The 24924-nt window shown below is 39.9% G+C and overlaps 2 protein-coding genes and 1 pseudogene across 2 annotated transcripts in view; all 3 read left to right on the top strand.

Annotated features, from left to right (window-relative positions):
* LOC139159872 (zinc finger protein 91-like) overlaps positions 1-7412 on the top strand; it is a 76403-nt pseudogene extending 68991 nt beyond the window's left edge.
* Positions 1-19092, top strand: part of LOC139159871 (zinc finger protein 215-like) — a 28898-nt gene extending 9806 nt beyond the window's left edge. The window contains exons 3-6 of the mRNA XM_070737295.1: positions 1716-1800; positions 1915-1997; positions 3514-3640; positions 18998-19092. Coding sequence (XP_070593396.1) covers positions 1716-1800; positions 1915-1997; positions 3514-3640; positions 18998-19092 — 390 coding nt within the window. The remainder of the gene's footprint in view (positions 1-1715; positions 1801-1914; positions 1998-3513; positions 3641-18997) is intronic.
* Positions 19093-19486: 394 nt separating this feature from the next.
* Positions 19487-24924, top strand: part of LOC139159868 (zinc finger protein 431-like) — an 18488-nt gene continuing 13050 nt past the window's right edge. Inside the window, exons 1-2 of the mRNA XM_070737292.1 lie at positions 19487-19720; positions 24498-24924. The exon at positions 24498-24924 is cut by the window's right edge and continues 1986 nt beyond it. The gene's annotated coding sequence lies outside the window, so the exon portion shown is untranslated. The remainder of the gene's footprint in view (positions 19721-24497) is intronic.

Genomic DNA, 24924 nt, shown 5'->3' with positions numbered 1-24924 from the left:
CAACAATGGCCAAATTGTATGAATGTTTAGTATACATGTTGGGTTAGTTTATTATGTTTATTAGGGTTTTAATTAATGGTTTTATAACTTAGTTTTATATTTGACTTCTTTTTATTGTCTTGTATTTTATATTGTGGTATGCCGACCTGAGTCCTTCGGGATTGGGTGGCATAGAAGTCGAATTAATAAATAAGCAAATAGATAAAAAACAGCCTGGTGCTAGAGCAGAAATCCAGGCAGAAGATGATGCAAGCACAGAGGAAGTGGAAGTAATCGGTACAATAAAAGGAGTAGCTGAACGAATGGGTTTACTAAAACCTAAACTCAGTCCGGTAGCAGGAGTAGTGGAGATGAGTGCACCTGATGTGAATCCTGCAGCAATATTTGTAACTGTTCCTATATTAGTCTTTCCTATTGACAAAATTGAACGGGTCCAATGACGGGCTACAAGAATGGTGGAAGGTCTTAAGCATAAAACGTATCAGGAAAGACTTAATGAACTCAATCTGTATAGTCTGGAGGACAGAAGTAAAAGGGGGGACATGATTGACATGTTTTTAATATGAAAGTGAACACAAGAACAAGGGGACACAATCTGAAGTTAGTTAGGGGAAAGATCAAAAGCAACATGAGAAAATATTATTTTACTGAAAGAGTAGTAGATCCTTTGAGCAAACTTCCAGCAGACGTGGTTGGTAAATCCACAGTAACTGAATTTAAACATGCCTGTTTAAATAAAATGGATATATATCCATTGTAAGATAAAATACAGGAAATAGTATAAGGGCAGACTAGATGGACCATGAGGTCTTTTTCTGCTATCAGTCTTCTATGTTTCTAAGTTGAAACCTGTGGCAGGCTCCGAGCTAAAATGTCCAGTGCTGAAAAGCAGCGGCTGTCAAAATCAATGTCCCAAAGTCAGAGTCCCCAATTTATTTATTTCTTATTTATTTATTTATTGGACTTATATGCCACCCCTCTCCGTGGACTTGGGGCGGCACAGAATGATTCTGTGGCTTCTGCTGGCCTGATGTGGTTGGGACGCCAGCGACCTGATCACCCACTGAGACAATCGCCCACCGCTGTTCTCGTGTTGTCCTCAGCATTTGGCCGTTGCGTGGGGAAACCATCCAACTGTCGTTTTCAGCACTTGGTGTTTGGTTGCCAGGAACAGTGTTGGGCATTGTCCTCAGTGTCCCAGGCCTCAATTAGAAACATAGAAGTCTGACGGCAGAAAAAGACCTCACGGTCCATCTAGTCTCCCTTATACTATTTCCTGTGTTTTATCTTAGGATGGATATATATTTATCCCAGGCATGTTTAAATTCAGTTACTGTGGATTTATCTTCCATGTCTGCTGGAAGTTTGTTCCAATTACCACCTTCTCTGCTTGGGTGCCGCCCTCTGCAACTCAACCCTCTGGCGTTCAACCTCCCACAGCCCGGTCCAGCCGCCAGTATCCAGGCATGGGCAGGCTGCTCTGCCCAATGTCAAGGTGCACGGTTCTTCAATGTTACCGTTGTTACCATGTACGGCTGCTCCTCTCCTCTTTTCCACCGCCACCGGAAATGGAACAAGATACGTTTGGGGCAATTTTGCGATTCTGTTTCAAGTTTCAGAAATGGGCTTTGGGCTGATTTAAAGGTGCCGTATGATAATTCATTAATGTTCTTTCTCTGTTTCTGTTTCTCGTATCACATCATGTCTGTCCCAAGGGGAGGCAAGATTCTTTCAGATCTTCTCAAGAGCTGCCGTTCAGGGAGACTTTCCACAAAGATCAAAGTCAGGAGACCACACCAGGTAAGAAAAGCTCTTTCTGTGAACTATAACGTTTAGCTGATTCTTTTGCTCCTCTTGATTGGAATCTCTCTCTTTATAACAAATCTGCTTCCACCATTTTTCCCTTTCTCGCAGAGAGTAGAAAGCTGTCCTTGGGGATTTTAGAATCACCTCCTCTTTGTGGTGGGGCTGAAGGATTGGCTGAACCGCTACTTCAGGTAAGGAGGAAAAGTATGAGAAAATGTCCATAAATCTTGGGTGGATTTAATTTTTTTTCTAGAAATTATTGTAGTAAATTGCCATGTCTAAGCAGTACAAATCTGACATCCGGTCAATCAAAACTGATATGCAACCTGGCTATCTCTCCCTTCTAACTGGGTCCTTTCTGAGATGCTTTCTCCATTTCTCTTGCTTGGCCATCATAGTTCATTGACCAGACTGTTTTCACCATTAGGGCTCTTCCTTCTGTCTCCCAGGGTAGCTCTCACACACCATTTTATCAAAAATTCACCCTATTTTCTGTCTTTTCAAAAGCATATTTTCTAAATATGCCCATGTCACACCAACACTCCGCAGTCTGCATTGGTTGCCGATCGGTTCTTTTCACATTTCAAAGTGTTGGGTATGACCTATAAAGCCCTTCATGGCATTGGACCAGAATATCTCCGTGACCGTCTTCTGCTGCACAAAGCCGCACGAAGCATATCCGAGTCTGCGGAGAGGGGCGGCATACAAATCCAATTAATAATAATAATAATAATAATAATAATTATTATTATTATTATTATTATTATTATTATTATTATTATTATTATTATTATTATTATTATTATCATTATATTTTGGACAACTGTGACCTGGTAGTGAGAATCTGCATAGATAACAGCGGCTAACAGCAGTAAAAAAGACAATATAACAAATCTAATATTAAAAGTAATTTTAAAAACCCCAATTTAAGAAACTAATCATACATACAGACATACCATACATAAATTTCATAAGCCTAGGGGGAAGGGAATATCTCAGTTCCCCCATACCTGACGACAGAGGTGGGTTTTAAGGAGCTTATAAAAGGCAAGGAGGTTGGGGACAACTCTGATATCTGGGGGGAGTTGGTTCCAGAGGGTCGGGTCTGCCACAGAGAAGGCTCTTCCCCTGGGTCCCGCCAAACGACATTGTTTAGTCGACGGAACCCGGAGAAGGCCAACTCTGTGGGACCTAACCGGTCGCTGGGATTCGTGCGGCAGAAGACGGTCACGGAGATATTCTGGTCCGATGCCATGAAGGGCTTTATAGGTCATAACCAACATTTTAAATTGTGACCGGAAACCGATCGGCAACCAATGCAGACTGCGGAGTGTTGGTGTGACATGGGCATATTTAGAAAAGCCCATGATAGCTCTCGCAGCTGCATTCTGCACAATCTGAAGTTTCCGAACACTTTTCAAAGGTAGCCCCATGTAGAGAGCGTTACAGTAGTCGAGCCTCGAGGTGATGAGGGCGTGAGTGACTGTGAGCAATGAGTCCCGGTCCAGATAGGGCCGCAACTGGTGCACCAGGTAGACCTGGGCAAACGCCACCCTCGCCACCGCTGAAAGACTATTATAAGTGATCTTATTCTGAATTTTGCAGAATTATCCCTATTTTGTTCACTTAATCTCTTCTTGAATTGGTAGAAAAAATTATCAAGTTATTGGGATTATCTGTTAATAAAAAACTTGTGTCCTTATTCAGGAAGTTGTGTCTTTTGAGGACGTGGCCGTGAATTTCTCCAAGGAGGAGTGGTCACAACTGGATGCTGACCAAAAAGCTCTCCATGAAGAAGTCATGCTGGAGAATTCCAGGAATCTGGCTTCTTTGGGTAAGAACCCTGTCGTTGCATAGAAACACCATGGGGTGGGGAACGTAGATGTAAGTTCTAATTTAAAAAAAAGTCATTTATTTATTTATATCCTGCCTTTGTTTTTTAAAAAATAATAATAAAGTCAGTGAACAAGCCCTGCATTCTTCCTCCTGCTGTTTTCCCTACAACAACAAACCTGTGACATTGGTTGAGCTGAGAGAGACTGGCTAAGGTCACCCCGCCAATCATGCCTAGGGCAGAACTAGTACTCTTAGTTACCTGGTTTCTAGCCAGGTGCGTTAACTGTTTCACCAAACCGAATTTATAGAAGGAGGAAATTCATTGAAAGAAAAATCATGGAATAGTCCCAGGTCAATGAAGGCAAACTGCCCTCCCGTAGTGGGTCGACCTCTAGGGAGGCACAGAATGGCATGATTGCCACATCAGAATGAAGCAACAAAGAGAATTTTCTCAATGAGACGACCTCGGTTGTATCAAGATCGCTCCTTTTATTGTATTTCACTTTTCCTGACATGTGGTACAGAATAACCAATTCGCGAACGCCACATACATTAAGCCATCCCCCAACTACCATTCACTCATGCACTGTATAAGGCAACCTCCTCGTGACTTCCCTACAGATAATTAACGGAAGCTCCATTCATTGTCTTTTCCTGCATTGTGTGTTTACTGGTGATTAGCAAAGGAATGAGAGTAAGGCATATACTTCCTTATATGGAAGTTAGCTATAGATTTTCTTCATGTTGTATATCAAGTTAATTATTTTCCACGTGGTCATGGATTCTGCAGGATGCTTACTCAGCCTACTGTTTTCCCTACAACAACAAACCAACAATGTCGGTTGGCGGGCCCCAGGGGAAGAGCCTTCTCTGTGGCGGCCCCGACTGCTGGAACCAGCTCCTCCGAGAAATTAGAACTGCCCCTACCCTCCTTGCCTTTCGTAAACTTCTCAAAACCCACCTTTGTTGTCAGGCATGGGGGAATTGAAACATCTCCCCCGGGCCTATATAATTTATGTATGGTATGTTTGTAGGTATGTCTGCTTAAAAATTGGGGTTTTTAACTATTTTAAATTTTAAATTGTATTTAAAGGGGTGGCATACAAATCTAATAAATAAATAAATAAATAATAAATAAACCTGTGACATTGGTTGAGCTGAGAGAGACTGGCTAAGGTCACCCCGCCAATCATGCCTTAAGCAGAATGAGTACTCATAGTTACCTGGTTTCTAGCCAGGTGCGTTAACTGTTTCACCAAACCGAATTTATAGAAGGAGGAAATTCATTGAAAGAAAAATCATGGAATAGTCCCAGGTCAAAGCTTAGATCAGGGTGGTGCCTTAGATTCTTTGTTATGTGATCCAATCCTGTTAGATGAGGATCAGTAAGGATACATTTGGAAGTGGGTCCTTGCTAAAATCTTAGTTTGGAACCTTTGTGTTTACCAACAAAGCAGCTAAAATATATTAATGATTCTTTGGCTGAATTTCAGAGGAAAAGGTTTGATTCTTCCCTTTGCTAACAACATTCCATTTTCATTTTTTTCTTTTTTGAAGGCTTTAATGGGCAAGAGAATAAAAATTGCAATGAGGAATGCCAAGCCACCCAGCTGAAAAAGGAAAGGGGAAAATTTCCAGATCAGAATCAATCAAAGAGTGATGAAACAAGGCGACCACAAAGTGGAATTAAAGAAGGCTTTCCTCATGTCGGTTGGCTTCCTAACCATACAAACATTGATACGGAAGAAAGGCCATGTCAATGCGTAGAATCTGGAGAGACCTTTAATAAATTTGATCATCTTAATTCTCGTAAAAAGACACATTCAGAAGAGAAACCATATACATGCAGGGAGTGTGGAAAGACCTTCTGTTATAATGACTCTCTTGGAACTCAGGAATCGCAGAGGAGTCGCAAAGGAGAAGAGCTTTACCAATGCTTCGAGTGTGCAAAGAAGTTTACTTTTAAGGGTAATCGTGATTCCCACAAGAGGATCCACACAGGAGAGAAACCGTATAAATGCATAGAGTGTGGTAAGAGCTTTAATAGGAAATATTCTCTAATTCACCATAAAACTATCCATACAGAGAAAAAGCCGTATCAATGCATGAAGTGCAGAAAAACCTTCTGTTATTATTACTCTCTCACAAAACATCAAAGGATTCACAAAGGAGGAAGACCTTATAAACGCATGGAGTGTGGAAAGGCTTTTAGGCACAGCAGTGGTCTTAATTGCCACAACATGATCCACACAGGAGAGAAGCCATATAAATGCCAGGAATGTGGAAAGACCTTTTCTTATAACTCAAATCTCAACCGTCACAAGAGGATCCACACAGGTCAGAAAGCATATGAATGCATGGAGTGTGGAAAGACATTTGCTTCTAGCAGTAGTCTTATTGCCCACAAAAGGATCCACACAGGGGAGAAACCATATCAATGCATGCAGTGTGGAAAGGCTTTTAGTTACAGCAGTGGTCTTAGTAGCCACAATATGATCCACACAGGAGAGAAGCCATATAAATGCCAGGAATGTGGAAAGACCTTTTCTTATAACTCAAATCTCAACCGTCACAAGAGGATCCACACAGGGGAGAAAGCATATGAATGCATGGAGTGTGGAAAGACATTTGCTTCTAGCAGTAGTCTTATTGCCCACAAAAGGATGCACACAGGGAAGAAACCATATGAATGCATGGAGTGTGGAAAGACATTTTCTTGTAGCAATAGTCTTAATACCCACAAGAGGATCCACACAGGGGAGAAGCCATGTGAATGCATGGTGTGTGGAAAGACATTTGCTTCTAACAGTAATCTTTATACCCACAAAAGGATCCACACAGGGGAGAAGCCATATGAATGCATGGAGTGTGGAAAGTCATTTTCTTGTAGCAGTAGTCTTAATACCCACAAGAGGATCCACACAGGGGAGAAGCCATGTGAATGCATGGTGTGTGGAAAGACATTTGCTTCTAACAGTAATCTTTATACCCACAAGAGGATCCACACAGGGGAGAAGCCATATAAATGCATGGAGTGTGGAAAGGACTTTAAGGAGAAATCTACGCTTACCTGCCACAAAAGGATCCACACCGGAGAGAAGCCATATAAATGTGTAGAATGTGGAAAGGACTTTAAGCAGCAATCTACTCTTACCCACCACAAAAAGATCCACACAGGAGAGAAGCCATATAAATGTGTAGAATGTGGAAAGAGCTTTAGGAAGAAATCTCATCTTACCTTCCACAAAAGAATCCACACAGGAGAGAAGCCATATAAATGTGTAGAATGTGGAACGAGCTTTAAGAAGAAATCTCATCTTACCTTCCACAAAAGGATTCACACAGGGGAGAAGCCATATAAATGTGTGGAATGTGGAAAGGGCTTTAAGTGGAAGTCTTCTCTTACCTTCCACAAAAAGATCCACACAGGAGAGAATCCATATAAATGTGTAGAATGTGGAAAGGACTTTAAGCAGAAATCTAATCTTACCTCCCACAAAAGGATCCACACAGAAAAGAAGCCATGTACATGAAAAGAGTGTGAAAAGAGCTTTAATCATAGCAGTCAACTTAATTCGCACAAGAGGATCCACACAGGTGGGGAGCCATATCAGTTCATGTAATGTGAAAAGACCTTTCATTGTATCAGTAATCTGAATTACCATAAAAAGATCCAAGCAGGAGAGAACCCATATAAATGTGTGCAATGTGAAGAGGGCTTTAAAAGGAGTTGTGATCTCACTTCCTATGAAAGAATCCATAGGGAGTAGGGGTAGGAGAAGCACATGAATGCATGATTTGACTTGCCATAGAAGGAGCCACACTCAGGAGAAAATATGTCAATAAGGAAAGTGTGGGAAGAGGTTCAATAGAAATACAGGTTTCCGATTCTTATTTGGCTTCCCTAAGTGGGAGCTTTATCATCAAGCAGCAACACTCAACTGGAACAGAGAATGGATTCTTCTGAGAAGACTACTAACCGTGGAAGGGTTCTACCTGCAAATTGGTTGGCATGCCTTCTTATGGGGAGAAAATCATAAAATACATACCTATTCCAATCGACATTACATTAGGAAATTTTTTTTAGATATGATTAAAAATAAGGAAATATCACTACCATGGAATCCCTAAATGGGTATCAGCAACAGAGGCAAAATAATAATAATAATAATAATAATAATAATAATAATAATAATAATAATAATAATAATAATAATGTTTGCAAATATATGCTTGCCGACCATACTCAAACTGCTGACAGGTATCATAGCTGACAGAATTCAGGACTACCTAGACGAAAATGACATCAGGCCAGTGGAGCAAAAGGGCAATAAAAGACGAAGTAGAGGTACGAAAGACCAGCTCCTAATTGATAAAATGATTTCGGAGAACTGTAAGAACAGGAAAACAAACCTATACATGACCTGGGTTGACTACAAGAAAGCCTTTGACTCATTGCCATACAGCTGGATCATAAAATGCCTGGAAGTCATTGGAGTCAATGAAAACATCAGGAAATTCATAGAAAAGGCGATGAAATATTGGAAGACTGATCTTTTTGTTGGGAATGAAAGTTATGGACTGATCAACATCAGAAGGGGCATCTTCCAGGGGGACTCTTTGTCCCCATTGCTATTCATCATCGCTATAATCCCGCTCTCACTCATCCTACAGAAAACAAACCTAGGCTACCAAACTGCTAGGAATTCACCAAAAATTTCACACCTGCTGTATATGGATGACCTGAAGTTGTATGGAAAATCAGAAACTTGATACAGTCACTAACTAACACTGTGCGAATCTTCAGCAATGACATCAGCATGGAATTTGGCCTGGATAAATGTGCCACAGTGGCACTGAAAAAGGGGAAAATCACTGAAAGTGAGGGCATTGAAATGCCAAATGGTCAAACCATCAAGTGCCACCAGCCAGAAGCCTACAGATACTTGGGCATCTTGCAACTGGATAATATCAAGCATGGCCATGTGAAAACTGTGATCAGCAAAGAGTACATCCAGAGGACCAGAAAAACTTTGAAGAGCAAACTGAATGGTGGCAACACTATCAAGGCTATAAATACGTGGGCCATACCTGTCATTAGATACACAGCTGGCATAGTGAACTGGACTCAAGCAGAGCTGGACAACCTGGACAGGAAAACCAGAAAATTAATGACGATCCATCATGCACTACACCCCTGCAGTGATATTGACAGGCTGTATTTACTAAGGAAAATAGGCGGCAGAAGACTTTTGCAAGTGATGCAGACAGTGGAAGAAGAGAAGCATGCATTAGCTGAATATGTGAAGGAGAGCAAAGAGTCAGCGTTGATGGAGGTCAACAATAGGAAGCTTCTCAAGGTGAAGCAAACTAAGGACCAGTACAGAAAAACTGTAACTCAATGTCGTATGGACAGTTGGCAGAACAAAGCATTGCATGGGCAGTTCTTGGAGAAGATTGAAGGCAAAGTGGATAAAGAAAAGACCTGGTCATGGCTTACAAGTGGAACACTCAAATAGGGGACAGAAGGTCTAATACTGGTGGCACAAGAACAGGCCATTAGAACAAATGCTGTCAAAGCCAGAATTGAAAAATCAACAGACGATCCAAAGTGCAGACTCTGTAAAGAAACAGATGAAACAATCGACCATATACTCAGCTGCTGCAAAAAGATTGCACAGACTGACTACAAGCATAGACATGATGCTGTGCCACAGATGATCCACTGGAACATGTGCCAGAACTACCATTTACTAGTGGCAAAGAACTGGTGGGATCATAAGCCCAAAAAAGTGGTCGAAAATGAGCAAGCAAAACTACTGTGGGACTTCTCACTTCAGACTGACCGAATTCTGAAGCATAACACACCAGACATTGTGATCGTGGAGAAAAAGAAAGTATGGATCATCGACATCGCAATCCCAGGAGACAGCAGAATTGAGGAGAAGCAGCTAGAGAAATTAGTGAAATACGAATATCTAAAAATCGAGCTGCAACAACTCTGGCATAAGCCCGTGAAAGTGGTCCCAGTGGTACTTGGTACGCTGGGCGCAGTGCCAAAGGATCTCAGCAGACATTTGAAAACCATTGGAATTGACAAAATCTCCATCTGTCAATTGCAAAAGGCCGCTTTACTGGGATCGGCAAACATAATTCGCCGCTACATCACGCAGTCCTAGGTGCTTGGGAAGCTGCGTCGTTGCAGCTCAATTTTTAGATCTTCGTATTTCACTAATTTCTCTAGCTGCTTCTCCTCAATTCTGCTTTCCGCTGGGATTGTGATGTCGATGATCCATACTTTCTTTTTCTCCACAATCAGGATGTCTGGTGTGTTATGCTTCAGAATTTGGTCAGTCTGAAGTTGGAAGTCCCACAGTAGTTTTGCTTACTCATTTTTGACCACCAGTTCTTTGCCACTGGTAAATGATAGTTCCGGCACAAGTATGATAATAACCTATTATTATTATTATTATTATTATTATTATTATTATTATTATTATTATTATTATTATTATTATTATAGCAACGGTATAGTTATTCATAAGACTATTAAATTTTGTTTTATTCTAACTAAGGGTTTGTGCAGGGGTAGGAGATACTTCAGATCAGGCTACTTTGAAATTAGTCATTCTTCACTGATACCTTCACTTAAATAATTACTAAGATTTAATCTTTTTAGATAGTTTTGTCCTGGGCGATTGAGTCTTCATTCATTTCACTTTGGGGACACTCCTGCAATCATTATGGCAGATTTAGTACATTCCAACAACTATGACTATGTATATCCAAAAATTTTCATTTTGCCAGAAGAGGTTATTTGGACGAGTAAGGAAAAGTCTTTGTTTAATAAACTTAGGTCAATTTTCCATGATTTAAACTTTTTAGATACTTTTGGCCGGGATGGTTGAATCTTCATTTACATGGCACCGATTTTGGTTTTGCAATCAGGTCAATTTTTTCATACAAGACTCTCAAGCTGAAATAAAACCAGGATTTTGGCAAGACAGATGTTAATTCCATTCTTTTTAATTACCCTCCTTGAAACCATCATCTGCGATCTGTCCCTGGATGACACACTTCGCTTCCTACTTTGTTACAGAGCCCAAGACTACAACATCACCCATGTGAACAAATTAACCTCACTACTAATGTGGGCAGCCTCTTGCCCATACCCTCTTATCTTACTTGGTGACCTCAACCTATCCCACATTAACTGGATGCTAAATGAATGCATTACAGAACCCATCCATACAACCCTATACAACGCTGTTACCAATCTGGGACTCAACCAACTAGTAACAAACAATACTAAATTCAACAGCTGCCCAGACCTCATATTCTGCAACAGCAAAAGCGCAATTTATGGACTACAAATAAAAGAACCATTTTCCAAAAGCAACCACAGCATGATTAACTTCAGCCTCAACCTACGCCACTCCAAGAATCACACTAATAATGCGACACCCAAGTATAACTTTTAAAAAGCCAACTATGAACTCATAGGTGCCGATCTCTCAACTCTTGACTGGCAAACACTATTCTCTGGCTGTAATACTGGAAATGACCTCTACAACATATTCTTGCTTGAAGTCAAAAGAACTATCAGACTACAGACCACTAATAACTACCATGAGCAAGAAAAACAATCTACCCATCTGAATAAGAAAGCTACAATCCAAAAAAAACCCTCTCTGGCGGAAAAACAAAAAGGGTCATGTAACCAACTTTAAGAGCCGCTACAAAAATATATGCCACCAAATAAAGACAGAATGCTTCAACTATCACAGCAAACAAGAGGAAAATCTCCTGTGCACCAAATCCAACTGTGCCCTCTACAACTTTGTTAACAACAAACTCAAGGACTAAAGACCCATCCCACCACTAAAAGGACCCAACAACAAAGAATGCTATGATGAATCAACCAAAGCTAACCTCTTCAACACATTCTTTGGCTCAGTCTTTGTAAACAGCAATGGCTCATCCCCAAAATTCACTAATCATACCCCAAACAATCACAACGACTTAACGGAAATAGACTTCACAGAAGACAACGTTGAAAAGGCACTATGTGACCTTAAACCGCCTCTATCAATTGGGCCTGATGGTCTATGTGGATACTTCCTAAAAAAACCAACAACAGCCATAGCCGAGCCACTAAGCATAATCTTCAAAGAATCATTCAGGACCAGCTCACTATCAAAGCTATGGTTGCAAAGTCACGGAATCAATCATTAACCAATCAATTACCCTCGACCTAGAAACAGACAACCTACTCTCTGGCAAACAATTTAGTTTCAGAAAAAAATTATCTTATAACCTGCAAAAACATGGACTACGCATCTTGATCAGGGCAAATCAATGGATGCAATTTATATTGACTTCTGTAAAATCTTCAACTCAATGGTTCATGACAAACTACTTCCAAAATTCAAATCCTACAGCATCTTAGGATCCCTCCACAGCTGGATAAGTGCGTTCCTATCAAACAGACAATAAGTTGTCAAAATAGGGAGTGCCATATCTAATCCTGTTCCGGTTAACAGCGATGTACCTCCAAGCAATGTTCTTGGACCAACACTCTTCATACTCTATATAAATGACCTTTGAGATCACATTACAAGCAACTGTGTTCACTGACGATGTAAAACTTTTCAACACCACCAAAAAAACAACTACTCTCCAAAAAGACCTTGATTTTGTGTCTGAATGGTCAAACATCTGGCAACTCCAAATCTCAACCAAGAAATGCTCTGTCCTACACACTGTCAAAAAGAATCAGAACACCAAATACAAGCTGAATAAACAAGACTTTGCAGACAACCCTCATTCCGTAAAAGACTTTGGAATACTGATATCAAATGACCTAAGTTCCAAAGCCCACTGCAACAACATTGCCAAAAAGGCCTCAAGAGTTGTTAACCTAATCCTACGTAGCTTCTGCTCCATAATCACACTACTAACCAGAGCATACAAAACTTTCGCCAGAGCAATCCTCAAATAAAGCTCATCTGTCTGGAACCCACACCGCATTTCGGACCTAAACACCCTAGAAAATGTCCAGAGATACTTTACTAGAAAAGTCCTTCACTCCTCCACTCGCAACAGTATACCCTATGCAACTAGACTTACAATCCAAGGTTTAGAAAGCTTAGCACTACATCGCCTTAAACACAACCTCAGCATAGCCCATGAAATCACCTGCTACAACGTCCTGCCTGTCAACGACTACTTCAGCTTCAACCATAACACACGACCATACAACAGATACAATCTTAAAGTAAACCCCTCTAAACTTGGCTGCAGGAAATACGACTTTAGTAACCGAGTAGTTCATGCATGGAACTCACTACCTGACTCTGTAGTATCATCACCTAACCCCCAAAACATTTCCCTTAGACTATCCACTGTTGACCTCTCCCGATTCCTAAGAGGTCAGTAAGGGGCGTGCATAAGTGAACCAGCGTGCCTTCCATTCCCTGTCCTAATGTTTCTCTCTTACTAGTATCATGTATATGAACATTCTTATATCTTTGTATACCACCAATATGTACTTGAGAAAATGAATAAATAAATAAATAAATATAAATAAATAAAATAAATTGCTTCATAACTCTCCCCATTTATTTCTTTTTTCAAAAAAATTAAACTTGATTAGGTATAAATACTGTGTTTAAAAAGACATACATACTATAAGACAAAACACAGAGAGAAGTATAAATCAATACAAATCTATATCAACAAATTTGAATGCAAAACATTTAACATGAATGTCAATCATCCTGCTGACTATCATTTCCTACAGCCTTTTAGTGGCATCTTATAATTGTCATAAATACATAAATATATTTCTTTTATGGTATAAGATTCAGTCATTTAACTAAATTTCAATCTTATTTATTTAATTATTATTATTATTATTATTATTATTATTATTATTATTAATTAGATTTGTATGCCGCCCCTCTCCGAGGACTCGGAGCGGCTCACACCAATTTATCTTTATAATTAAACCTTAGTTAATTCTTGCATCCGGGCTTTTAACAACAGTTTATGTATTAACTTCAGGTTGTTGGCAATTAGATTTGTAAGATTACGTATCTTCCTTCACCATTCTTCCAGATTGTGGGAGATGGTTAGCCAATTAATAGTATCTTCTGTTTGTTTATGGTCTATACCAGTGATTTTCAACTTTTTTGAGCCGCGGCACATTTTTTACATTTACAAAATCCTGGGGCACACCACCAACCAAAATGACACAAAATGACACTCTAAGACACTCTCCTCTCTTTCTCCATCTCTGTCTTCTCCCCCCCCCCTTGTGTGTGTGTGTATACATACTCGTGAACCATTTCCAAAAACAGGTGAGGGCTGAGGCTTTTTCTCTCTTATTCTTTGGGTGCTTTTTATCATATGCTTTAAATCAAGAGTCACTTCTCTCTCTCTCTCTCTCTTGTTTCTCTCTTTTTCCTCTCATTCTCTGCCTCAATCATTTTCTAATTTCTTTTTTTCTCCCCCTTTTGCTCTCATCTCTCTCTCTCTCTCCCTTCATCTCCTTTTCTCTCTCTCTCTTTCTCTCTCTTTCCCTCTCCCTCTCTCTTGCTTTCTTTCTCTATCTCTTGCTTTCTCTCTCATACACTTTCACTCTTTTCTCTCTCCCTCTTGCTTTCTCTCTCTCTATCTTGCTTTCTTTCTCTCTCTCCCTCTCTCTTGCTTTCTCTCTCACACAAACTCTTTCACTCTTTTCTCTCCCTCTTGCTTTCTCTCTCTCTCTTGCTTGCTTTCTCTCTCCCCCTCTTTCTCTTGCTTGCTTTCTCACTCTCTCTTGCTTTCTTTCTCTCTTTCTCTTTTGCTTTCTCTCTCTCTCTTGCTTACTCTCTTTCTCTCTCCTCTCCTTTTTTCTCTCTCTCTTTCTCCCTCTCTTGCTTTCCTTCTCTTTCTTTCTCTCTCTTCCTGTCTCTCTTGCTTTCTTTCTCTCTTTCTCTATCTCTTGCTTTCTTTCTCTCTCCTTTGCTTTCTCTCTCTCGCTTTCTCTCTCTCTCTTGCTTTCTCTCTCTCTCCCTTGCTTTCTCTCTCTTTCTTTCTCTCCCTCTCTTTCTTGCTTTCTTTCTCTCGCTTTCTTTCTGTCTCTTTCTCTCTCTTACTTTCTTTCTCTCTCTCTTTCTTTCTCTCTCTCTCTTTCTCTCTCGTACACCATGCCGGCAACACAGAGAGAGAGAGAGAGCAGAAAGAGAGTGGAGGGTGGCTTGCTAGTCCGCAGCCCCTTGGATGAGCGGCCCCGCATGGCCCCAGCATGGACTCCGCCGTCGCCTATGCCCCCATCCGGCTCTGCAGCTAAGAGGCAGCAGCCACATCCACCCCTTCACCCTCCCAGGTGTCCACAGCACCAGCCGCCTCTGCTTCCTGGTAGCACGCTCAACTTCTACCTGCAGGAAAGGGTGGTGGGGTGCCACGAAGGGCGGCGCTTGAAGGCTGCCCCAGCACCGTTGTCGTCATGGCGCAAAGCCACGCAGTCCTGGATCGCTCGCTTCTCCAGCCAGCAAGCCGGCTGCCCGGGAAAGCAGCACGCTTTTTAAACACACGCTTCTCAAACGCGGCGCTTTCCTGGGCAGCCGGCTTTGCTGGCCGGAGAAGGAAGTGATTTGGGACTGTGTGGCTTTGTGCCACTTCAAATGTTTCTGCGGGGAGAGGGGGTTCCTAATGGCTGTGCAGGCGCATGCCCAGGAAGCTTAGAGGTAACAGTGGCCGGCGCCCTCCCATCGGGCCCCAAAGCTCGCTTGCCGTCACCACCAGAGAAGCTCCAGCTGGGCTGGGCTCGCGGCACACCTGACCATGTCCAGCTGCACACTGGTTGAAAAACACTGGTCTATACCATGCCATTTTAATAATTTTTGGTATTTTTTTTATTTAGCCAATTTTACCATCTGTCCCAGGTTTTGTAAAATTCTGTTTCTTCTTTATCTTGTAATTATTTCATTTATTTTTATTTATTTATATATATGTTTGTCATAAAGTATAGAATTATAGTTTGTATTAACATAACAAAGTACTGTATAAACCTGCAGTCAGGTTTGGAGCGATTTACAGTAAGTTTGTATCTATTACGTGCTCTTGTGTTGTTGTTGTTGAAGGTGAAGTAGTCACTAACAGGAAAGACATTATGGTGTATGATCTTATGAACAACAGTTAAATCAGTTCGAAGGTGACGTAATTGTAGATTGTCTAGCCATAGTATTTGAAGTCTGGAGGAATACAGTAGTTTATTTTGAGGGGAGGAGTGAAGGACTCTTCTTGTGAAGTATTTCTGGACTCTCTCAATTGTGTCAATGTCAGTTATGCAATGTGGGTTCATACAGGCAAGCTGTATTCGAGTATTGGTCTGATGAATGTTTTGTAAGCTCTGGTTAGTAGATCAGTGTTTTTGGAGAAGAAGCTACATAAGATTAGATAAGCCAAATAGCTCTTTTCTGAAGCCAAATTGTTTGTTGGAAGGTAGGTTATTAGTCTCAAGGTGGAGTGTAATAGATTGGTTATTGATTGACTCCATAACTTTGCAAGTGACACAACCCAACGTAATTGATCAGTAATTTTCAACGTTACTGGGATCTCCTTTTTTGAAGATAGGGATGACTGAGGTTAGTGACCATAGTTTGGATAAGGAGCCGGTTCTGAAGGATTTATTAAAACAGACTTCAGAGGATAATTGGAACTATAGAAAAAACAATTGCTGCCAACCTGCCTTCCATTGAGGACCTGTATACTGCACGAGTCAAAAAGAGGGTGGGGAAAATATTTACTTACCCCTAACATCCTGGACACAAACTGTTTCAACTCCTATCCTCAAAACGTCGCTACAATGCACTGCACACCAAGACAACTAGATACAAGAACAGTTTTTCCCCGAATGCCATCACTACCAAACAAATAATTCCCTCAACACTGTCAGATTTTTTTAATTAAATCTGCACTTCTATTCTACTAGTTTTTCTCATCATTCTTATCACCCATCTCGTCCCACTTAGGACTGTATGACTGTAACTTGTTGCTTGTATCCTAAGATTTTTATTAATATTGTTTCTTCATTGCTTATTTGACCTCTATGACAATCATTGTTGTACCACATGATTCTTGACAAATGTATCTTTTTCTTTTATGTTTTTCTTTTTCTCCGAGTCTACGGAGAAGGGCGGCATACAAATCTAATAAATAATAATGTACGTTGAGAGCATATGCACCAAGACAAATTCCTTGTGTGTCCAATCACACTTGGCCAATAAAATTCTGTTCTATTCTATTCTATTCTAAAAACTATGCTTAGAGGTTTGGCTAAGGTAGAGGAGAGCTTTTTAAAGAAATAAGCACATAGACCATCAGGTCCAATTGATAGAGATGGTTTTAAGTTGCACAATGACTTTTTAACATTTTCTTCTGTAAAATCAATTTGTGTTAGATCATTGAAGTTGATGGACAAGATCCATTACTGTTAACAAAGACTGATCTGAAGAATGTGTTAAAGGGGTTAGCTTTAAAAGTTTATCATTGTAGTCTTTATCATTTGGTCCTTTAAGGGGAAGGATGGATCTGGAGTCTTTGAGTTTGTTGTTTACCAAATTATAGAATGCACGAGTGGACTTTGTATGTAGGTTTTCTTCTTGATGTGAAAATTAGTACATTCAGTCTTAATTTGGTGGCATAAATGTTTATAACGGCTTTTAAAGTTTGAAACATAGCCTGTTTTGTTTTTACGCCAAAGAAGTCTCTCTTTTGATTGAAGCTTTCTTATTTTTATGGGTAATTTATTTTTCTTGGTTTTGGTGGAAATTATAGGTACATATAATTTGACGGTTCTTTGCGTAAAATTTATGTATTGTAATAGTGTTCAGTTGCAATACAGCCAGAGAATAAAGCATGCCAATCAAGAAATGAAAGGTATGTATCAATGATATCATAGTTGGCCTTTTTAAATTTGTAATTGGTTGTCCCTTTGTTAAGGGGGTTTCTGAAAGGACGTAAGTTGAGATAGAATTCTATCGTGTTATGGTCGCTGTTGGAAAAAGGTTCTTTTGTTTTAAGTCCGTAAATTGAGTATAGACTGTTGCAGAAGGTGAGGTCTAGGCAATTCTTCAGTCCTGTATTATCAGTGACAAGTTGATCTAATCCTAAACTAGTAATAGCATTATAAAGGGTTGAATGTATGGATTCAGCTGTACATTCATTTAGCGTCCAATTTATATGTGGTAGGTTTAGGTCACCAAGAAATATAAGAGAATGTGGGTAGGAGGCTGTCCAAGTAGTAATGAGGCTAGCTTGGTTGCATGTGAGATGTCATAATCAGGGGTTCTATAACATACAAGGAAACGAACTGTGGTATCTAAGGTCAATTCATATATGATAGTTTCAGGAAGTTGAAGTTTATGTTTAACTTGCATTTTTTTAGGTTCAGAGATTTCTTATAGAAGATTGCAACTCCACCTCCTCTATGGGTTTCTCGATGAGATTGGTAGACATGATAGTCTCTAGAGTCATCTTTGTCATTTCAGCACATTCCATTACCTTACTGATTAAATTTATGATTGAGGGGATTGAATCCATTTTCCAATTTTGAGCATAAGTTATTCTGGCAGCGGTTAGTATATTTAGAATTAAATACTGTATCTCTCTTCTCCTTCTGTTTTTGTCTGAATATGACCAGAAGGAAAAGTACCAGTTAATTTTTTTAAAATTTTTTATAAGACAAAAACAAAACACCAACAAACATAGAACATATATAGGGGCTTTTTCCGCCCCTCTCTTATCAGAAGTTTCTGGAGTAAAATTCTACATACAATTTAATGCAAAGATACTTATTCTTATATTCCTACTACATCTTTCTCTCCAATTCTTTAAACCTAACATTCTAATGTTGTTTACTATTAGCAATTTACACATTTATGACTACTTACTCTTTATATATTTAAAGTTTAATTGTTTATTCATTATTCCTTGATCTTTTATCTAACCAATCATAAACCTTATCCCAGACTTTATAATATTCTGCTTCTTCTTCTCCTTTCAAAAGTTCTGGTTTAAATGGGATTGGTTTGAAAATAACTTGTTCCAGGCAATTTTTACTGATCTCTTCAAATCAGTGAAGTCTTCATTTATTTTGTCCTCTCAGCAGAGAAGCTGATTTCTTTTGGGGGTCTTTTTTTCATCAGGATTGTTTCCCCAGGTTTATTTTTGATGCTACCTATTGGTGCCCAGAGGTATGAATTTGAAAAGACAGCTGTAACAATTGAACTCACTAAAGATAGTCAATACAAGTCTTAATTTTCTCAGCTTAATGTTCCTATCTTTTCCCTCCCTGTCTCTCTGCCAGCCCCCGTATCGTCCATCACTTCAGGATTGAGTTTGCCAACTACCACAACACAGAATATTATCTTTGAAAGAGAGACTTTGTTTCTTGTCTTTTGACAGCCCTCCCACTTCTGACAGGAATTTTGCTCGTTTTTGAGGCCTCCTACAGACCCTTCAGCAGAGAAGCTGCTCTTGAGGAAAGCGGCTTTTGAGTCTCCACAGAGATTTCCTCAATGTTGGCAAAATCACAGATGGTTCTTAGACATTGAAAAAAGGAAATCTTGAAACGGCCGCCTGCTGGACACGACGACGCCCTTCTAGACAGACAATGTTAGAGGGATACTTTTCTTCTACTCCAATGCCCATCATCCGAAACCCACATGGAACATGACGTCCTCTGACATAGTTCGCGCGATCCTCCAGAGGCCTCCCTCGCTAGCCGTTGGAAGAGCCGGGCAGCGCCCCCTCTCTCTTGCGAAGAAAACTGAGCATGCGCATTGTTCTTTCCCCGTGACAACTGTTCTCCGTTCTCTTTCATCCACCCTCCACTTCCTTCCCCCCTCCCCTCCCCGAAAAGTCTGACAGCGCATCTGGCTTTTCAACCGTGTCTGATGCTGCTTTCCTCCGCTGTGAGCTTTGGGCCGAGTTTTTCCAGAAATCCAAGAGTTTGCAGGAAATCTTACACGGATGGAGATCCAGACGTTGTTAGTGGAGGCGTGCGTGGCGACCTGCAAAAGTTCATCAGGTTCGGAGTTATGGGAAAGGGAGATCCCGTGGTCCCATGTTCCCCTACCGTCGCCCCCCCCCCCTCGGTGCATACACGAGCCGGTCAGGGGAGAAAACAAAGTTCCGGACCATCGCGCTGCTCGGGGAGGGAATCAGGATCGCAGGAATGAGGGATCCCTCCATTTAATTGGGGGACAACCTGCAAAGGGGGGGGGGCTACAGGGGAGAGGGATCGGCTTTGCAAAACCAATTTCTACTTTCAAATCAGTCTTGGACCCTGGACAATTTTCTGTAAATTTCGTGGCCCCGATCTGTGAAGGGGATTCCCTCCTCTTCTTTCCTAGGCTGGGTGAAGCGCCCTGCCAAAGTCGCTCCTGCTGGCTTTGCATGCAAGGCTGCAACTCCGCGTGCAAGAAATTGGATGTAAGATGTGCAATGATTTGAACTCGGTTTCCTGCTTTCCAGCCCTTTCACCACCAACTGTTTCTTCCAGCACATTGCTCAGGATTGGGTAACAAACTTTGTCTCTGATTGACTACTTCCATGCATGCTTCCTTCATGCTGTGGAATTGTCCACCCATCTGTTTTGCTTTGGCCAAAATAAAGAATAGAACTCAATTCAGTTCAATTCTTTATTGGCTGTGCGATTGGACACACAAGGCATTTGTCTTTGGTGCATATGCTCTCAGTGAGAGAAGAAAAAGAAACGATTAAGTTCCTCAAGAATCATAAAATACAACACTTAATGATAGTCCGGGTACATATAAACAATCAAATCATATTAGGAACCAGTCAATATAAATTGTAGGGATGCAGGCAATAAAGGGCCGTGCATAAGTGCACCAGCATGCCTACCATCCCTGTCCTAATGTTTCCCTCTTATTACTACCAATTTAAGGTATATAAACAGTGTTATATCTTTGTATACTACCAATAGTACTTGACAAAATAAAAACATGTTACAGTCATTTGTGGGAGGAGAGTAATAGTAGTGCAGACTTAGTAAATAGTTTGACAGTGTTGAGGGTATTATTTGTTTAGCAGAGTGATGGCGTTCGGGGAAAAACTGTTCTTGTGTCTATGTTCTGGTTTGCAGTGCTCTGTATAGCAGTTTTTGAGGGTAGGAGTTGAAACAATTTATATCCAGCCATTGTATATTGTTTTTTTATTATTGCTGTGAGCAGCCCCAAATCTGCAGAGAGGGGTGGCATACAAATCTAATAATAAATAAATAAATAAATATAGATAGATAGATAGATAGATAGATAGATAGATAGATAGATAGATAGATGATAGATAGATTGATAGATAGATAGATAGATAGATGATAGATAGATAGATAGATAGATAGATAGATAGATAGATAGATAGATAGATAGATAGATAGATAGATAGATAAAATGTGAGGGGTCCATAAATATTTCATGACCCTCTTTTTGACTCGTGCAGTATACAGGTCTTCAATGGAAGGCAGTTGGTAGCAATTGTTTTTTCTGTAGTTCTGATTAACCTCTGATGACCGGTGTCAGTCTCATTGGGTTGCAGAACTAAACCAGACAGTTATACAGGTGCAGATGACAGACTCAATAGTTAATCTGTAGAACTGAATCAGCAGCTCTTTGGACAGTTTGAGCTTCCTGAGTTGGCGCAGAAAGAACATTCTCTGTTGTGCTTTTTTGATGTCGTTTTTTGATGTTAGGGGTCTGCGAGAAGTAAGCCTTATTTCTGTCAAAGACAGAGCAAAGGCAGCACCCTATTTGGCCCCCAAATAATCTAAGACACTTGACTGAAATATTAGGTAAGACATCTGTATGTCAAGATAGGAAATTGTGTAAGGAACATTTAAGGGGAAATAACAACATAATTAACATTTTAGTTAGGGCAGGCCAACATAGAGAAGGAAAGAGCTATTGTTATGGGGAAGAGGAAGAAAGTATCAGGGGACTCTCCCAGTCCAGGAAACACCCGTTATGACGCCAAAAATGTTATATAACACAGACTGTCCAATGGGGTGGGTGGGGTGTAAAGTTGTTTTTCTCCACTGTTAGAAATGAATTTAAATCAGATGAACCCTTTGCTTATTTTGGTTCTCTGTACATGAGACCTGGTTAAGATGTTTTGCAAAAGAGCTGTATTTATTGTTCATTGGTCTCTTATTGTTTTTATTGGGATTTGCATCTCTCAGTGTCCATTTTAGATCTTAATTATTTTTATTTTTCTCCACCATACAATAAAATACACATAGAAAGAAAAACAACATCAGTGCCTAACAATAACAATATGTAGCATTTCCTTCTCAAATACAACATTTTAAGGAGCATCATAAATTTCATTTTCCATTTAAACAATCCTATCCCCATTTCTCCAATATTTAAACTAACTGGATATAAAAACATTAGTCTATAGAAATCAAAAACTAATATTTCAATATCTATCAATCTATATATATAAAATGTCCTTATCTACTAACATCATAAACTTCCCTAGCTCCAACATTTGACGTACAGTGTTCCCTCGATTTTCACGGGTTCGAACTTCGCGGAAAATCTATACCACGGTTTTTCAAAAATATTAATTAAAAAATACTTTGCGGGGTTTTTCCCTATACCACGGTTTTTCCCACCTGATGACGTCATATGTCATCGCCAAACTTTCGTCTGCCTTTAATAAATATTTTTTAAAATAAACTTTAATAAATAAACATGGTGAGTAATAATCTGAATGGTTGCTAAGGGAATGGGAAATTGTAATTTAGGGGTTTAAAGTGTTAAGGGAAGGCTTGTGATACTGTTCATAGCCAAAAATAGTGTATTTACTTCCGCATCTCTACTTCGCGGAAATTCAACTTTCGCGGGCAGTCTCGGAACGCATCCCCCGCGAAAAGCGAGGGAACACTGTATATAGCAAAAGACATTAGCCTTTATCTGATTAAGCATCTTAAATCTATGTTGCATTGTTATCTACTGCTGCCACTATTTTCTTTTTTCGTCATCTGGGTCTTTACCCCCCTAATCTCTAATTCTCATATATCACTTCAAAAATAATTTTTAAATTTTAACTCTTTTTAGTTTCCGTCCATTCATAAAACTTTCCCCAAATTTTATAGTAATCAAAGTCTTCTTTCTCCTTTCTTTCTTCTCGCACTTACTATACACTTGTGCTCCTCCAGGTCCTTTTAGACCCGGAGTGAAAAAAGGTTGGTTCTAACTACTGGAATTGTTTTTTTGAATACTTTTTTCGCTAGTATATTAATTTAATTGAATTGAATTTTTAATTTAATTTATTAGATTTGTATGCCGCCCCTCTGTGAAGACACGGAGAACATTTCTGAACACAATTATATGAAAATTGAAATGAAAACATTAATGCTTATTTTGTTTATTTTGCTCAAAAAAGCGCACCCCTCCATTTTTGTGCAACTTTGTTCATTTTCGTCTACATTAAGCTACAAAATCTGGGGTTTTTTTTACCATCTTTGGCCTTTGCAAACTAAGTTGAACATTTCTGAACATAATGAAATGAAAAATGAAATGAAAAGAAAATTATGCATATTTTTGGGGGCTCAGAAAAGGGTCTCCCCCCCACGTCTGTGTGCAATTATTTCATTTTATATGTATATAAGGCTTCCAATTTTAATTTTTTTAAATACCTTTGGCCTTTGCATACTAATTTGAACATTTCTGAACATAATGAAATGAAAATTGAACTGAAAAAAATTGATGCTTCTTTGTTTATTTTGCTCAGAAAAGGGCCTCCCCCCCCCCCCCCACCGGCTGTGTGCGATTATTTCATTTTATGTATAGATTGGCCTGCCATTTCCAAATTTTTTGACCATCTTTGGCAATTATTTCACTTTCTATATAGATTAGCTTTATAGTTGAGTATAAGCTGAGCAAAATTTTGCTACTGGAACCAAAGTCTACTCAAGTAGGCTTATACTAGATGAAAATGAACAAAATTACACAAAAATGGGGGGGGGGGTTAATAATAAACAAATAAGCATTAATTTTTTTCATTTCAATTTTCATATCATTGTGTTCAGAAATGTTCAAATTAGTATACTAGCGAAAAAGTTATTTAAAAAAACCAATTCCAGTAGCTAGAACCAATCATCTTTTACCTCCGGGTCTAAAAGGACCGGGAGGAGCACAAGTGTAAGGTTTTTTTGCCAAGCAAAAACTAAACAACCAAAAAACCCCACCCTTAGAAAGAACCACTCGAATGAGACAAAGTCATGGAATTTAAAGTTTCAGATATGCAGGGAAAATTTTCTCAAAAATTGTTTCGGGTCTAAAAGGACCCGAGGGGAACATTAGGGTTAAGCTTGAAAGTAAGTCTATTCATTTCAGCGCAATCTAAAACCTTAGGTACTACCTCTCTTTCATTTGGTGTTTTATTCAATTTCCAATTTTGGGCATATACTATTCTAGCTGCTGTCGCATTGTATTGTGAGGGCACCTCATCCACCTCTGGTAATTATAGATTCTGAGGAGGATGAGCCAGGCCCCTCTGGATGCCCTAGAACAGTGGGGTGGCCAGCTGATGCATAGAGTGAGAGTGATGGAAAAATAGACCTGGATGAACCCAAGGAACCACCAGGGGTGGCAGATATGTCAATGGGGGATTGGTCCGAGTCAGAAAATGAAGAGGACATTAGAGTGGATGAGCCACTCTTAGATGCTAGGTTCAGGAGATTACAAAGCAGACAATACTTGTATGGTAAAAGGAAGTACATTAATTTGTAGTTTTGTTTGTTTGTTTGTTTGTTTGTTTGTTTATTTAATTCGACTTTGAAGCTAGGAATTCAGAAGTCCAATGTTCTCACCTCAGAAAAGTGCAGTTCCAGGAGCGGAAGAGTCCCCGAGATGTTTGCACTCAGCTTCACCGGCTTTGCTGTCAATGGCTGCAGCCAGAAAGACACACCAAGGCTCAGATGCTGGACTTGGTGATCCTGGAGAAGTTCCTGGCTGTCCTTCCCCCAGAGATGGAGAAATGGGTGCGGGAATGTGGAGCGGAGACCAGTTCCCAAGCGGTGGCCCTGGCCGAAGGCTTCTTGCTGACCCAGAAGGAGGAACAGATTTATCAATATTTATTGGACTATAAAATGGTGGAAGTACAAGTGAAGGAAACTGGTAGCATGGGCCCAAAATTTTGGTTATAAAATTGATCTGGACAAATGGCAATGACTCAAGAGGTTCAGGCTACTTTTAAAGTATTCAAACA

Source organism: Erythrolamprus reginae, chromosome 2 (genome assembly GCF_031021105.1).
Source record: "Erythrolamprus reginae isolate rEryReg1 chromosome 2, rEryReg1.hap1, whole genome shotgun sequence".
NCBI lineage: Eukaryota > Metazoa > Chordata > Lepidosauria > Squamata > Dipsadidae > Erythrolamprus > Erythrolamprus reginae.
The sequence above is the reverse complement of the archived record's forward strand: the minus strand, read 5'-3'. Positions and strand labels throughout refer to the sequence as shown.